Below are 17,317 nucleotides of genomic sequence, written 5' to 3' on the forward strand. Positions count from 1 at the left end.
AGAATGTTTGTTTTGTTCAGCTATCCGCACGGTCCCGGGGGCTTACCTGGGCTACCTGAGCTCAAGCTACCTGGGCAATTCCCGTTGCACTTGCACGGGTTGGAAATATTCAATTTTAGCACCCTGTCTATTATACAAACTCCGTACTTCAAAAAAATAAGCATGTATCCCTTTCAAACATATATATCTGGAAATCATTCAATTATACGAAAATGAATTACTATCAACATATCTCCTTGCTCAACTTCAAAAGCATAGTGTTATCTCTAAAATATTTTTGTTATCTAAATGTACTAAAAAAAATAATATCAAGAACCCCTGTTATAAGCTTACAAAACTTCAAAAAGTCTTCCCTTCTACGGAGTACTCCCTATGGACTAGGCCTTTCTTCTATCTCCACCTAAGGTCTCCATATTTATGTCACGTAGCCTATACATTAATTTAGCATTGTCTGTGTTTGATCCAAAGACAGTCATGTGGTCAAAATATATATATTTAAACCATGGAGACTTCAATGTACCTTTTGTATGTATATCCTACAGAAAGCGCCTAAACTCAAATATTTGCATTGGACTGGGCTTTGGATTCAACCCGTGCGGTCTAACACTTGGTGAAGATGGTAGGCTGCGCACCTGGGCATTGGGCTGAGCACCCAGGTACTAACCTTGGAAGGTACTGTTCATTACCGCTTTTCCAGAGATTTTCCTACAACAGAGGATGGATATCATACAATTCTGATTCACAACATTAAAGTCTACTCTTGTACACCATTTTTAGAATCTTAAATGAAAAATTAAACTATGAATTTATATTTGACATTGTCAAGTTCTTTAGTAAAGACTTGTTTGGTACCGTGTTTTTGATGATTTGCCACAACAATACCAATATGGTTAGGGATGAATGGGAAGACCTCACCCCACCAAATCCCTAAGATATTCTGAACTAAGATGGGCTCTGCCAGAGCAATGCAGCGTTGTGGGAGGGGCGGTTGCCAGCGACCGTCAATCATGAACTAAGTAAATTTAGTGATAGTTTATATTAAGTATATGGAGCAAGTTCAGTATACCTGGAAGAATGGATATTTGGAAGGATGAATATCCCCAGTTGAAACACCGCAGAGGATATATTTTAATTTCGTTGGAGGTTCTAGAAATTAGACCGTCGTCCTTTGTTCCGGTGGTTCTGGATGGTTGGTTGTGATATGATCGATTCCGAACCGGCTAGGATCAATGTCGAATGCAATATTCTTCCTCGTATCAAATGGAATATAAGTCAAGCGAGTGAAATATGAAAATAGATTGTAGTGAGTTCTGATTCTACTACGAAGCTAGAATCAACCTAAGAGTTTCGCGGGAGAAATGGTCGCGCATGAAAATATGGTTCTTCTGCTCTAATTCGATTCAACGGAACAATGGCGCGGCGTTTCCAAGCCTGTGACATATTAGTCCACGGAGTACGGAGTACGGATTATATCTGATGGGATTAGGGAATTGGATAGCTTACATCGCGGATAATTTGAAGCCGACGTACATCAGCATATCGGATGATAGATACCTCATACTGGATTCGCCAGCCAATGCGATTGCGATTATGGAGAATCCCTTCAGGCCCAGCGTCTGTTTCACTGAACGCAATGTCGATCACTCCAAAGCCATCACTTTTGACTGCAAGATAGCCGCTTGCATTCAGCTTATAGTCCTGGCTTGTTGTTGTGTTGGGATCAAGCCAGTTGAATCGGAGGGATTACTGATATAGATCCTGCCACCAATATCAATTGAATGAATCTTTAGTACATCGCTCTTCATAGTCAATATCCCCTGGTTGAATCTCTGCTTGGGTACGGTCTTGAGATCCTGACGCTGCATGGCTATTTGGGATGTTGTTCTCATCACAAATAGCAAATGTCCGACATCGTATTCGAGTATCATGTTTTGGATTTCGGATGGTAATTTATCAAAAGAATTAGTAAAAGTGCAGGGAAGCAAAGGTACGGGTAAAGAGAAAGCACCATGGTTGCTATTAGGGGGCGACGATCGTTTGAGAAAAGTTGGCTCAACCACATCATTTAGGAGATAAAGTTGTGTGTATGAAACTTCTTTGACAAATTCAAAGCACCTCCGATGGAAAAGGATCCACCTTTTCTCATATGTTACTGAGGGATAGGTCTGATAGCGGGCGGATTTGACGGCTCCGATCGAGATGCATTCAGTTTCAGAGTCTCAAGTCCAGACACCAGAGGAGAAAGGTCTTGCATAAAGAGAAATTAACGGTAAAATGTAGTACTTTTGTGGTTGTGATTCGTCCACATCGAGCTGATAAAGTGAACAGCGAAGATGGTGGAAGCCAACCATTTTGATGATGGAGTGCTATGAATTTTGAGCGCGGAAAAAGGAGAAATTTTCCTCAAATATAGCTAGCGCCATGTAAAAGCGACAGGAACACATCAGGTTCAAGCCGAAGCTAAATTATCCCAAACGCAGTGGCAAGCAATTATGTAGGAGAATCGATAACTATTTTATAGAACTTACAACCTCCTGATTTCTCACAATGTGTCAATCTCAAAAGTTTTGCCGAAGATGTACGCAACGCCAGATCGAATGTGGCGTTATGGAACCCCAGAACGCTCAGAGCAGGTGCGTGAGAAAACCCCTGGTCCGATGAAGTTGCACAGTTGCACCTGCGTCTTGAATTAGTTCCCGATGTCGTTATTACAGATTACCTCAGTAGGTGACTAGGTACTACGACCATTAAGTGACTTAGCTTCTTAGTTTGGCACTGTCCCCTGACTCCAGAGGTCGACAGTCCATAGCTCACATCGGAAACATCTTAATTTGCAGCCACTGATATGAGTTATTACCTCCCTTAGGACGTATCCAATAGATACTAAACGGTTTGGGCGATCTCCTATTTGGTGGTTGGACGGGACGGGATCCCCCACATTCAACCCCACTGAGCTAACGGCTATACTTAGCCTAGAATAGGTGAATCTCACCTAAATCATTGGAGATTATACAGAGGCAAATAAGGATCGGCGGCTTAAATTGTCTAAAACAAGTTAACAATAGGATGAGTCGACATGTAATTCATTGATCTGCGCATGCGGTCTGAGGGTTATGCACAAAAGTACACGAAACTTGCAGGATACGAGTCACAATACAGATTTTCTTCTTTTTTTTTCTAGGTCATAAAACACGCTTCGCCCAGTTTCTGACCCAGATATTCGCATCTCCTGATTTTTAACTTGTAATGCTCTTTGTAGTCACTACCTGAAAAGGCCCCCGACTCTTCTAATCGCTACAATGTCCAACTCAAGTTCCGAGGTGTCTACCACCATTGCCGAGCTGGCGATTGCCATACCACCCCCGACAGCAGATGAACGGTACCTGCAGTCGCTCATCTATGGTCTGATTATTAGCACAGGAATACTTTCCATGGTTGTCTGCAGCTTAAGAGTAAGGCCCTCGTCGAATACGAGAAATCCGGTAGAGTATGGTACATGAGCTGATTATACCTACAGCTTTATACAAGAGCATTCATCGTCAATGTGTTTGGAGTGGACGATATCGCCGTCTGCATCGCATTGGTATGTCCCAGTCTCGGCTTTGATTGCACACTATAGACCACTTGTGAAGAAGATTAACTGAGTTGATTAACAGGTATTCACGCAAACGTTTAACGGGGTGGGAATCGCAATCGTATATTATGGAGAAGGCCTGCATTTCACCAGTGTATCTCCTGAAAGTCGAGAAATGTGGCTCAAGGTAGCATTGACACAGTTGCTCCTTGCCGAATATATCGCTGACCTAGGGATAGCTCTATTACGTCGCGATGTGCCTGTACCTCTACACCTCGTTAGCAGTGAAGATCAGCTTGCTGGTATTTTTACGACGGATCTTCGTGAAACGTAAGTCTTTCGCTAACTTGAAGAATTCCCAATGGCCTACCATGGTCCGGCGCTGACTGCAACCCCCTCCATGTTTAGCCTGGATGAATCGTCTTACTATGAGCATGATTGTCTTTCAAGTCCTATTCTCGGTATCCGGTTCTTTCGTTTTAGCCTTTCAATGCAACCCTCCGAGGTACAAAAAAGCCCCGACCCTAGCAGCGTCTACCAACACACACTAATCAGCAGGATGGCAGTGCTTCTTATGACCTATCTGTCAAAAATCCGACATGTTTTACCCAATACAAACTGTTCCAGATCACACTATACCAGGCGGTTCTTATCTTCGTGTGTGATGTCATCATCCTGCTAGCCCCAATGGCTATTCTATGCAGACTACAGATGCCTACGCGAAAGATCATTGCTTTGGTGGCAATTTTTGGATCGGGTATGTACACACCCACTATTGTTGCATATTCGAGTTTGACAAATACTTATTTCGGTCCCAGGTATAATCGCATGCATTTCTCCAGTCGTTCGCTTCAGTACGTTGGATTATCTCCGCAATGGCACTACAGACCTTACCTGTAAGCATACCCTACCTCAAGTTCCTGTGCTTTATTCGGCGCCTGGCTTAAACTGACTGTCATTCACAGATGATTCGGCATCATCCTTGTACTGGATGGCCATTGAGTTCAATTTGGGCCTTGTCGCAGGCTCTCTGTCCTCACTCCGACCATTGCCTCTCTTTTGTCGATTCGGCTCAAGCACAAATGCCGGAGACAAGGCATCAAACAGCGATGAATCGCATGAGCTTCGCAATGTGAAAGGGAATGAGCCCGCAGCTGCCAAGAAAAACAGGATCAGTTTCGGAATGGGGACGACAATTTTGCAGGATAGTGTTAATGAGAGCCAAGAGCGCATTATCCATGCGAAGGGAGACTACAACGTGAAGACACATGTGATGAGCTGTTAATTGTTACAAATTTTTTCAATTCTTATATATTCTATAATTTAATTCCAAAAGTTTCATCCGGTCAAAAATACACCGAAATGCCGAAATTGCTTGATGTTTGGGCCCCGGGCCTGATCCTCCACCTAGTTAGATCTGCCCGGGCGTTAAATTGGTAATAATTGGGGGCCTCGCATCATGGTGGCTGAGCCAAGCGATGCAATGCCAAGAATCTGAGTTGGCACCGGATACGATTTCGGGTTCCTAGCGAACGCCAAGTGATTCATGTACATATGATATAGATTCAGATTCAACCCAGGTCGGGGGGATCGAGAATGCGGCTCTGGAGAATTCAAATCATCGGTCCATGCTATGTTTCATCGATCAGATTAGAAATATGTTTGTAGTCAAATAATTATCCAACGTCTGGTCTCTTAAACCGTAAGATGGGAGCCACCGTTGTATCGGTCATGGGTGGACTGATTTCTGTCTCTCGCGTGCCAAGACTTCCCTCATAACCCGGTTCTGCAAGCAAGAGACCTATGGTATCACCGATGCGCATTGAATCTTCGATAGCGGGATGCAGGTTATCCTGTCGTGCAGGGAGTTCCATCCCGAAGACTGCTCTTGATAATGTGATAGAAATTCAGACCACCGTGCATCGCGTGGAAAAAGGGTGTATGCAACAAAGCGGACATAGCTGGCAGTGAAGGGCTGCGACTTTCCCAGGGCAGGGGTTGATCGGACTGCAGATACGAGATAGAAATGCATTGAGGCAGCCGTACTGCCTAAGGTGGATAGGACCCTCTTTCCTCTATCAGAAAACACGTATTTCACATGCGAGCCGCCACCATAAGCGAGGCATCTCTGAAACCTTCATATAGTAAATGCGATAGAGTACAGCTCTATCATTTAACCACCATAACTTTATTTAATTTTTACCATCAGTAGATAGGTATCGATACGCACTTTAAATGGCATATACCAATTTTGAAGAAATAGAACACTTACATCATCGCGGCATCGAAGGTTATGTCGCCAGACTCTAGAAATATGTATATATCTCAGTCGCCAAATCATTAATTTTCTCTAGCCTCGCCTCCCTAAAGTGACTAGATATCATATAAAACCCGTTAGGCTAAAAGTAAAAGTTCCCGAGGGCCACCGCTGTTTAAGATATTAAGTTGTAATCTATCGCATTTACCATGTGTTTTAGACATGGTGGCTCACTTGCGGTGGCCGCTCGCATGTGAAATACATTATAGAGAATCTGTCGGCGCAGATACACCAGGATACCGGAGGATTTATTAATCCTAAGTATGCAGTAATATTTCTTATGTAATCAGGACAGTATAAATTGCCAGGAAGTCAATACAGCAATACAGAGAGTTGAAGACCATTGATTGGACCTATACATTTCCACCATACGGAGTAGTCGGACAGTTATGAGCCCGGTTCGCACTGAATAAGACTACTATATCGGTATATAGTACCTAGCAACTTGCTAGAAACTGTCTTATAAACCTCCACGAAGCCACTCCGCAGAAAGTCATCCCTTGTTTCACATCAAAACAACACAGTATCCAGCAATGGAAACAGCATCGATTCTCTCCGCTATGAAGGGCGATAAACTGAAGGATACACCGCAATAGCTCACCTGGTTTGCGAAGGTGCAGCTATACGCAATATAAAAAAATGTCTGGGATCACTGCAACCCGGATACCCCGTCAACTGAACGACCTAATACTCTAAAGGAACCGGTACAACCAGAATATCCTAAAGAGGGCACCGAAACAGATCGAAGGAAATGGAGAGACTAAGCAGACATATATAAAATGAGCTATACTCGATAGGAGAAGTAAGCAAAGGGACTGAGTGATATAAATAAATATATCCTCACCTATCTTGACCCAGTACACCACCTCGCACTGATTATATATCGTACACTGTATAATAGACTTATATATCTGAAGTCTCGGTTCGCTCGATCGACCGCGTATAAGGAGGAAATCCGAATAAGTTAGAAAGTGTTTGCAATATAGAAGCCGACTAGAGATATCGATAAGTGGCTTCAAAAGTGGAACTCGCTAAGGGAGTAAGCGGTTAGTCTTAGTATTAAGGACGGAGATACCAATAGGGACTTCCTATACGCTGTGAAAGAAGTTCTACCTATATAGTGGCAAGGCAAATACCAGGAAATAGTGATAGAAAAGAAGGTGTATAATACCCGAGATCTCCTTGAATCATTCCGCGCGATAAATCGCGAGATAGGAGTATAGGTAGTGTTATCAACCACTCCTCCAAAAGGCGCTTTCTCGACCTAGTAAGGTCACTAAGAGGCGAAACCGGAAACAAAGTAAGAGAAGCTTCTGTTTAAGAAGAGACACTGCCCTTATAGTAGCTCACACCCGAAGTATAAAGTTGCTACTTACTGGCTCCTAAACGAAGCGATTCGGCCAGAAGGGTATACCCTAAACGAAGGGAAACTAGAGAAAGTAAAGAAGAAGTTAGGAAAGGACTACGCTTAGAAGCAATAGATAGATAAAGTGATAGCTGAAGCTTAGTAAGCTTAGTAAGTATAGGAAAAACCAGCCGAATCTACCAACTAAGTCAGCTTTACAACCACTTTTCGAAGTAAGCTAAGTAAAGCTATATAGATTAGTAAGTATATACTCTCTGTGGTAAAGGTAGGCGAGCCCTCCCTCCGTGACCGGTAGATTCTTGATACCGGATCAAGTGCGTATATCTGCAATAACTGAGCCCTATTCGTCGACTTCACACCTAATATAATTGACCTAATAACCGGAGATAGTACTACGTAGGTGCTAGGGAGAGGTAAAGTCAGACTTTTAGGGAGACACCCGGTAAAGGGAAGGATAGAGATCACCTTAAGCGACGCTCTATACTCACCAAGTTTCTATACGAGTCTCGTGTTGTACGCGATACTAAAGAAGAAAGGCGGCCTCTAGTACTAACGTACAAACTGTATACGGGACCTAAATAATAGACCTGTTGTCTGTGTGAACCTATAGGATCAATTCAATCTCTGGATCTTTGATAAGCCAGGCGAGGCTCCGCCACAACAAGTATATACTGTGCAGCAAGTATAACGGAAATCAGTGAAGCTACAGGAATCAAGGGCTTCCTCTAAAATTTAGCACCGACGCCTAGTATATATTCAACCGCGGACTGTAGCAAAGCTTGCTACTATAGTAGACGGCGTTGTTCTTAACGATAAAGGAGGAGTAAGCACAGAGTAAGAATCTCTATATCAGACCTATAAGATAGGAAGTGCTCCGAGGCAGATTTTAAGACGATAAGTTAGACGTACCTTTGGACGTTTTGGAAGGGTGTATTTCGACCTAATTCAGCTGCAGCCAGCCTACAATAAGCACCGCTGGATATCCTACTTCTACCTAGAAGGACCGAGATTCCACTGGATCATGACTCACGAAGTGAAACCTAAATATCAATTGGCCATCAACTAGTTTGTATAACTTATAAGAAATCAGTGGAAGCTGCCAATTAAGGCCTTCTACTACGACAATAAAGCAGCAGCTGGTAGAGCAGCGGAGTATAGTCTTATAAGCGATAGTATCCTGATATATCACTCCCCCCTAGGGTACTCAGAGATAAATAGGTATACTAAGAGATTAGGTGGAATGATTATCACCCGGATACGTATACTCGCCCTCGAAGGGAACCTCCTAAAGGAGCTATAGCCGGAGTTCGTAAGCGCCGCTGTATAGTTATTAAATTGTACACTAACGTATATCGCCGCCGAGAATCGGTAGGTAGTACTATAGGAGGAAGTGAGGAAGGAAGTCGCACTATAGGCGCCGAGGATAAACCTATTAAATATTAGGTTATATAGAAGCTTAGTGTACTGTAGGATTGAGAAGTAAGTATAGTCCGATAAGATAAACCTATATATAGAGATTGGCTTCGTGGTGGGATACCTTACCTCGAATATCTAGAAGATCTAGTTCCTATATAGTGGGAAAGTGAGGTATATCAGGGATACAGTTATTGACGAGACACGAAAATATACCCCTGATTATAAGAAATATCAGCCTATCCTACTACCAGCTATAACGGGACTATAGGAACTCACCGTTAAGGAGGTCGTATAGGTGATAAACCACTAAATTACTAGTTAAGAGGAGACTAGTACAATAGAAGAGAGGACTTAGGATCTACAGGAAGCACAGGAGCCTCAGTAAGTACAGCAGTAAGAGGAGGTTCCGCAATAAGCAGAGGTCTAAAAGATAACAGTTAACTAACGAGGGACTACCCTAGTCCAGGGGGTAGGTAATAGGTTATATTGGCCGACCCTAGACCCTCCACTATAAGCACTACTAGGTTCCTTTCCGATTGAACAGCCCCTACTACCACTACCAATTACCCCACCGCAGGAGTAAGAGAGGTATACTGGCTCTGGTTAGGGGGTGGATACCGAGGGAGATCAAAGGGACTAGATCCAGTAAGAAGAAGCGGATCTTAAAACCACTGAAGACGAACTAGAGAAGTAACTTTAGGCAGAGCTACTGGCTCCGAGAAGAGAGATAATCGGAGATATAGATACCAGCAATATACTCAGTGGTAGGTGTAGACGTTAAGTAAGGTAGGAAAAAGACTTCGCCTACGCGATAAGCACTACCTAAGAAGTGGAACCGCCGGCGCTACTCTATACTTTTGCCGCTGGCTTATACGCTGAGAAACCAGACACTCGCCGCTACCGAGACGACCTCCTACCACCGCCAAAATACTGGAAGGATATAATAAACCACCTATTTTAGGAAGGTTTTCTCGCAGCGATAAGGAAGGAGATCAACTCCCTCTCTGAAAAGGGGACTTTTAAGGTTATTAAGAAACCAAGAGACCGAGGGAAGTAGATTCTCCCTCTTTTATAGGTGTTCTTATACAAATTTGACCAGGACGGGTACCTTTTGAAGCTTAAGGCCTATATCTGTGTGCGCGGAGACCTTAAAACTATCTCTTACGAGGAAAAGAGAGCTGCTACACTAGCAGTAAGGACAGCGAGGATGATTTTTGCCTTAGTTGCTACCTTTGATCTTGACCTAAGACAGAGAGATACTGTCACCGCGTTCCTAAACAGTAAGTTAGACTAAGAGATGTATACGTATATACCTGAGGGATTTCAAAACCTAGGTAAATGCTGGAAGTTACGTCGCGCGCTATACGGTCTACGGATTTTACCACGACTTTGGCAGCAAGAAGCAGTAAGCGTGCTCCGCAAGCTAGGTCTACAGTAAGTGCCAGAAGACCTATGCGTTTTTATAGGAAAAGGACTACTGGTTTTCTTCTATATAGATAATATCCTAATCGCTAGTTATACCAATACAAAGGCGTAGGTACAGCAATTAGAGCGAGATCTCGAAGTACACTGGGAACTGACCGATTATAGAGAAGCAGTATAGTTCCTAAATATACGAATTATTCGAGACCGGTAATAAAAGAAGCTCTAGTTATATTAAGATAGCTATATAATAAGTATTGCTACCCGATATCACTTAATAGAAAGGGCACCAGTCTATACTCCACTGCCGGTTAAGGAATTGACCCCTTTTTAGGGGGTAGCAACGCCAAAGGAAATCCTGCTATACCAGCAAAAGGTAGGCTTAGCAGGGTATACCACTATTATCACTAGGCCCGACGCTGCAAAGGCGACCGCGAAGCTCGCGCAATTTCTCACGAACCCCGGTCTACAGCACCAGTAAGCAGCTGATCGAGTTATTACCTACCTCTACTCCACCCGGAACCTAGCGATTGAGTACGGAACAGCCAATACTGGGACCGACTCGGTGCAGTTTGTAAGTGACGCTTCGTATAGAGACCACCCGGATAGAAAAAGCTCAGCTGGGTATATCTGTTAAGTATACGGCGGTCTAATTGACTGGAAAGTAAGCAAGCAACCCACAGTGACAACGTTAACCACAGAAGCAGAGCTACTCGGCCTATCGGAGGCAGGAAAGCAGCTCCAATAGTGGCGCCGATTGCTTTAAAACCTCGCCTTTACTCCGTTACACCACCTGACAATCGACTGTAATAACGAGAGGACTATCAGCTTATTGACAAGCGAGGACACAGCTTTTGAAACGAAGCTTCGATATATCGATATTCACTACTATTGGCTCCGCCAGGAAGTCCAACAGGGTCGAATACGGGTGCGCTGGGTGCCTACAGCAAGCATGGTTGCTGATGGCCTCACCAAATTGCTCACTCGGCAAAAGCATAAGAGCTTCGTGCGACTGCTCAACATGGTTGATATAGGCCATCTTATAGACTAGGAATTACAAGATGATACAGCGATCTCAGCAAGCATACTGGGACCGCTGAGGGGGTGTGTCGGCGCAGATACACCAGGATACCGGAGGATTTATTAATCCTAAGTATGCAGTAATATTTCTTATGTAATCAGGACAGTATAAATTGCCAGGAAGTCAATACAGCAATACAGAGAGTTGAAGACCATTGATTGGACCCATACATTTCCACCATACGGAGTAGTCGGACAGAATCCGATAGCCTGAGGCACCCAAATAGATGTTGTTTGCATTTTGCATTGAGGAATTCCCCAAGCCCATCATGACCCCAACAACAACGCGCTTACATCTGGTTAACTCACCATGCTGTGGATTCGTGTTTTTGAATTTTGATAGTATTGCACATTTTGAAGCTTCACTTCCTCTAATCAATTACAGGCCGCATTTGGCATTTCAGCATCCGATGAGAGTCTTTATCACGCTGTTTTCCGGCGAATGCGACGGCAAGAGATACTTGAAGCTTTTCATTGGTCGATCAACAAGTCGAACAGATTTTGGCCCCGATCGGTATGCGAATTGTTCTTCGAGGAAAACTCACGAAACCAAGAGGCCGCCAGTCATCTTTGGTCAAACAACAATGCAGGACCAATTTATGTCGCATCGACGTGGCGAACGTGGTGTCACATCCTGCAACTCTCAAGATTACACCGTGCTATGCTGGTCTTGTTCCCCTGACATGAGGAGAGGGGTAAAACAGCGGGAAACACCGCAAGGGAGATACCTAAAGGGGCATCTTATAAATACTCCGAGCTGCGGGGAATCTAGTTTCCATGAACAATCTGTCGATTTCGAAATAGATAAAGAGTTGGAACCTCAGCCACAGAATCCACAATCTTCATGTAACCTTCTCCGCTATGAGGGTAATTCGGTGTTGCATTATCAATATTGCGATCGGCTGTTACGGATGGCCACACAATAGTACCAAGCAGGAGAAATATGAGCGCAGTTACTGCCAATTTAATGACTTGAACCCCAAGAACATCTTGAATTAATCTTCCTTGTGCTATTTATTTACTGCTCGAGAACAGAACATCACGAGCGCCCGGACTCCAGATTATCATTGCATCATGTTAATCTCCATCATTGCGGTTCTCTGTACAAATGCAGTTGGTACTGCGGCAAAGCAGATGTGGTCAACTGAGCCTGCTGATGCGTCAAACATTGAGATGACAGCGTATCCCCTGGGAAATGGGAAACAGGGAGGTGTGTTTCTTCGTTTATCCTCGTTCCTCAGTCGCCTTAGACTGATTCCTGGCAGCCATGCCATTGGGTATCGCAGGAAAGGATATCGTATACTTCAATCATGACAGCCTGTGGTCAGGTGGCCCATTTGCGAACAAGGTTTGCATCTCACAATTATTCTTGCGACGAAGTAGAAATTGATTCTGAAGCGGACAGAGCTATGTTGGCGGGAACCCCAAATCTTCGCTAGCGGAGTATCTACCAGGGATTCGGGATTCAATCTTTAAGGATGGGACTGGAGGCAAGTCGCCTGAATATTGGAGAGCGTCATCCTTTACTTACTCTACTGTAGATGAATCTGCCTTGTATGGTAGTGACGTCGATTATGGATCATATGAGATCTTAGGACAGCTCACCGTCAGTATTTCTGGCACCCAGAATATCACATCTTATAGGCGCTCCCTAGATCTTGATACCGCCATTCATGAGGTCACTTACAATTCAAATGGAGTGGACTTTGAAACGTAATACCCCTTTGCGATGTTCACGCTTGTTCAACTGATCATTTTTAACAGTGCTATAGGATTCAATTCTGCTCGTATCCAGCAAAGGTCTGCGTCTACTATATCGAGGCTTCTGATGTGTTGCCAGATGTGACGATCGGCTTCAAAGATCAGGCTCGAACGACACCGCCTTCCAAGACTTCGTGCTCCTCGGACAGTATACGGCTTCATGGCCAGACACAGGCAAATACTAACCAGGGGGATATCGGCATGATATTTGATGCGCATGTTGAAGTTGTCACACCCTCATCAACTACCTGCACCTCGTCAAATGAGATTGTGGTCACCGGAAGTACTGCGAAGTCGCTATTGCTTCTTGTCGGTACTGGTACCAACTATGACCAGACAAAGGGCAACAGCGTAGACAAATACTCCTTTAAAGGACCGGATCCGTATCCCAATATTCTGTCAACTGTCCAGGCGGCATCTAAGGAGTCCTACCAATCCCTCCTCAAGACCCACATAACCGACCACCAGTCATGGATGCACAAATTCACCTTGAATCTTCCAGATCCAAAGGATTCCGCCGAGGTCGATACAACTACATTGATAAATGGTTATTCAACCTCAGAAGGAGATCCATTCGTTGAAGGGTTGATTATAGATTACGCAAAGTACCTATTTATTGCGTCCTCGAGACCAGGGTCGCTTCCCCCTAATCTGCAAGGCAATTGGGCCCCTGACATGGCTCGTCCATGGAGCGCGGATTACCATATCAATGTAAATCTACAAATGTATAGGATCTCCTTACTTCAAATACTTTTCTTATGGAATATCGCAGCTACATTTATCTGACATTTTGCTAGGAACCATTGGCACACCGAAATGATGGGATTAGGAGACCTAATGGGCCCTTTATGGGATCACATGGAAAATACTTGGGTCCCACGAGGTACTGAGAGCGCAAAGCTCTTCTACGGCGCAGATGGCTGGGTTACACACACCAACGTGAACATATTCGGGCATACGGCGTGAGTAGAAGGATGGATCTCGTGCTATACTTCTTCTAACACATAATTAGGCAAGAGAATGATGCTTCTTGGTCGAACTACCCAGCATCTGCTGCATGGATGAGTAAGAAATACTTCTTGGCCCCACCTGATGAAATGCTGATTACTTTACTAATCAAATTCTCCGACATAGTGAAACATGTCTGGGATCGATATGACTATTCCCGGGACCTTGAATGGTACCGTTCTACGGGATACCCGATGATCAAGGGGGTGGCACAATACTGGCTGTCAATGCTAACAACAGATGAATATTTCAAAGACGGATCGTTGGTTGCTATTCCTTGCAACTCACCAGAGCATGGTTCCACTGTAGGATACGTTCCAGTGTCTCTATCGGCTAGTATTTTGCTAATTTCCCTATTCCAGACCTTTGGTTGTGCCCACTGGCAACAGCTCATTTGGGAACTCTTCGATCATATCATCATGGATTGGGAGGCTTCGGGTGATGAAAGTGAGGGTTTCCTTCAGAGCGTGAAGAAGGCGTATCAAAGTATCGACAGCGGGGTTCACGTGGGCTCATGGGGTCAGATTCAAGGTATGCAGATCTTTTGGAACGTTCAAGATGTCTAGTATATTAGACTAGGACACATACTAATATGGGATATAGAGTGGAAGCTGGAGATGGATCAAAAAAACGATACTCACCGTCATCTGTCTGAGCTCTATGGATGGTACCCGGGGTACGCCATTTCCGGCGTGCACGGCGACAACCAAACGATCATAGATGCTGTCACTACCACCCTTTATTCTCGCGGTAATGGAACCGCAGATTCCAACACCGGATGGGAGAAAGTATGGCGTTCTGCGTGCTGGGCGGCGCTAAATAATACAGATCAGGCGTTAGTATCCACTTTCATGATCCGAGCTCGCGTTCTCTCCCCACATCTGAAACTTAAAGCTGACTGGGTCTCATTTCGCGAGAACAGATACATGGAGCTGAAGTACAGTATTGACATGAACTTTGCACCAAATGGTTTATCCGGCTCTACATCATCCCAACCGCCCTTCTACCTCTCGACGCCTTTCCAGATAGACGCCAACTTTGGCATTGCGGGTGCTGCACTCGCAATGCTGGCGACTGATATACCACAGTCATTTGGTGATACCAGCGCTCACAAAGTCATTTTGGGTCCTGCCATCCCATCTGCATGGGGATCTGGTTCTGTTATGGGTTTGAAGGTTCGTGGAGGTGGAAGTATCACCTTCAAATGGGATGGCAACGGTAAAGTGACGGAAGCGACTATAGACGGCCGCTCGCTGCCTTTAGTGGTGTACGACCGGGACGGTGGTATTCTGGCGCAGCATTAGACCTGGGCAGGTTGAGATGTCTGTGGTTGGACCACTTCTCGTGGCATATCGATGTAGGCAAGATACCGACTCACTCATAGCGTAGACAGCTCTTCGAGCTAGCGACACATGGAGCTTAGATGAAATAGATGAGATGCAACAATTGAAGTGTCCCTTGGATCATCTTACAATAGGAGATACCCTGTAATAGAAAGATTTAACATCTGGACCTAGTCAGAAAGTTGATTGTGGGTATGGATGATTGCATTGATATCTTCCCTAGGTGACCTTCAGTTGGCTAAGGACAGTGAAACCAGCGATTTGGAATGAGCTCTGGGCAGAAAATAAACGCAGCTGACCCTATCAAATCACCAAGAGAACCGGGAGGCTCCGTATTCTTTAAGGGGTTGAAGGATCACCCTAGGGGCTAAGAAAGGGTTCGGCCCCACTTGTGATATTGATTGCTACAACAAATTAACGTAAGCAAGGGGTCAGTAGACGTTGTCACTGTATAGCCTTGGCACTATAGGAGCCCCAATGCTGTGCATTTCCTAGTCAAATGCCCCGATGTCTATTTAAACGTGTTGGAGGTCCATTCCTTGGGCCACGCCATAGCCGTGTCAAGCGGGTCTGTGTGCTTGGCATGGTTTAGGCTACTGGTAACGTGGGGAAAGAAGTCTGTGCACCCCATCACGCATACCCGCTTTCAGCCCCATCCAAGATTTGTTCAAGTTGATTCGATAACAGATTGTGATACCTAGTGTGGGACATATTACATACATGATAATCTGTAGACACATGCGCCACGATTATCATATTTTATATATGAAATGGACATAAAACTGGTACAGGGCATGAACGATGCGAGACGGGGGAAACAGAGCAGTTTCTAGATCATGGGATAGATCATGTCTCGTTTCCAGTTGGCCTGCAGCCTCGATGGTTCGGATTTATTTGCAAAGTCTCCTGTATGTCCACCCGAACCCTGACGAATTTGGTCAAAGTATGACTGTACAAACTAGATATGTATATCTAAGAGAATCTTGATTGAGATGCGGTCAGTATGTTGCCAAACTAATTTAAACATGACTAGCATCATCCAGTATTACAGTAATTGCCCCCCGTGTCTTGAGACCCTTTTCAATATGTTACTGAGTTAACTTTTCTAACAAACATGGATATCACAATTTTCAGTGCTATGAGAGATAGATTATACAAATATCAGCATTAATATATATATCCAACCCTAGTGTATATACTCAATCCTAGTAGACTTCACTTAGGTCTAACACACTGGCGCGCTCCCTTTAAAAATAAATGGAAATGAGATAACATCCCTCGCTTTTGGTCGTCATCTACTCACTATCGCGCTAGTTTGTAGGTAGCATAAAAGGGAAAGCCACCCTCATCGTAGAGAAAATACAGTGGACCATTGCTAACAATCGTCTGCAAACGGTGACTCACATCCTGAATCACTATATAAAGAACGTAAAGACAGTCAGCTTAGTCCAGCCGGCAGATAGTCCCCTCCAAAACTCCATCCATTCCTAGGGACAGTTCGAGGTAGTCGCATTCAACTAAGACATGAGATTCGGAGGCCTTGTTTGACATATGCCTTGAGAAATAGCGACGTATCAATTTTAGAAATAGCAAGTCGAGAGTCCAGTGTGGGCATCACAGTCCACACCTCATCTTGAAGCTTGCGGTACATCAATGTCATTGTAGGAGATGGTGGAGGGTTGATACTAGCGGGACCAGGGTGTATCAGTTCTATCAAAGATCATAATGATAACTTCTGAGGTTAAATGCTCTTTTGTCAGCATCCTAACATTTTGTTTAGCGGCTGGTATGATATTCTTTAACATGATCCAGGATCATATACATCTCTTGAAATCCAGCGTCAGCTATTGTTCCCACTTCCAAGACGCTATTGAGGACAGCACTGAGATTGTAGGAACTTGCCTATCTGACTAGTTTTTGTAGAATAGGAACACGTTGGGAGTGCTCATATTCCAAAATCAGGACTTCCCTTCTTAAACGCAGAGCGGACACTTATAATCGGCACGGAGTTCGTCGCTCAGTTGATGGTA

At 44.3% G+C, this 17,317-nt stretch overlaps 2 protein-coding genes across 2 annotated transcripts; both read left to right on the plus strand.

The window, feature by feature from the left end:
• Positions 1 to 3,299: 3,299 nt before the first annotated feature.
• On the plus strand, positions 3,300 to 4,859 carry N7479_001211 (uncharacterized protein; the record flags this gene model as incomplete). Its single annotated transcript, XM_057248908.1, has 6 exons — positions 3,300 to 3,452; positions 3,518 to 3,583; positions 3,657 to 3,904; positions 4,141 to 4,331; positions 4,393 to 4,470; positions 4,540 to 4,859. The coding sequence occupies 6 exons, from the start codon at positions 3,300 to 3,302 to the stop codon at positions 4,857 to 4,859; spliced, it is 1,056 nt and encodes a 351-aa protein (XP_057113340.1).
• A 7,390-nt stretch (positions 4,860 to 12,249) lies between these two features.
• On the plus strand, positions 12,250 to 15,248 carry N7479_001212 (glycoside hydrolase family 95 protein; the record flags this gene model as incomplete). Its single annotated transcript, XM_057248909.1, has 8 exons — positions 12,250 to 12,385; positions 12,441 to 12,523; positions 12,581 to 12,888; positions 12,948 to 13,661; positions 13,734 to 13,898; positions 13,949 to 14,249; positions 14,307 to 14,475; positions 14,548 to 15,248. The coding sequence occupies 8 exons, from the start codon at positions 12,250 to 12,252 to the stop codon at positions 15,246 to 15,248; spliced, it is 2,577 nt and encodes an 858-aa protein (XP_057113341.1).
• Positions 15,249 to 17,317: the final 2,069 nt, after the last annotated feature.

This window comes from Penicillium vulpinum (genome assembly GCF_028829585.1).
Source record: "Penicillium vulpinum strain IBT 29486 chromosome Unknown utg000001l_segment0_segment0, whole genome shotgun sequence".
Lineage (NCBI taxonomy): Eukaryota > Fungi > Ascomycota > Eurotiomycetes > Eurotiales > Aspergillaceae > Penicillium > Penicillium vulpinum.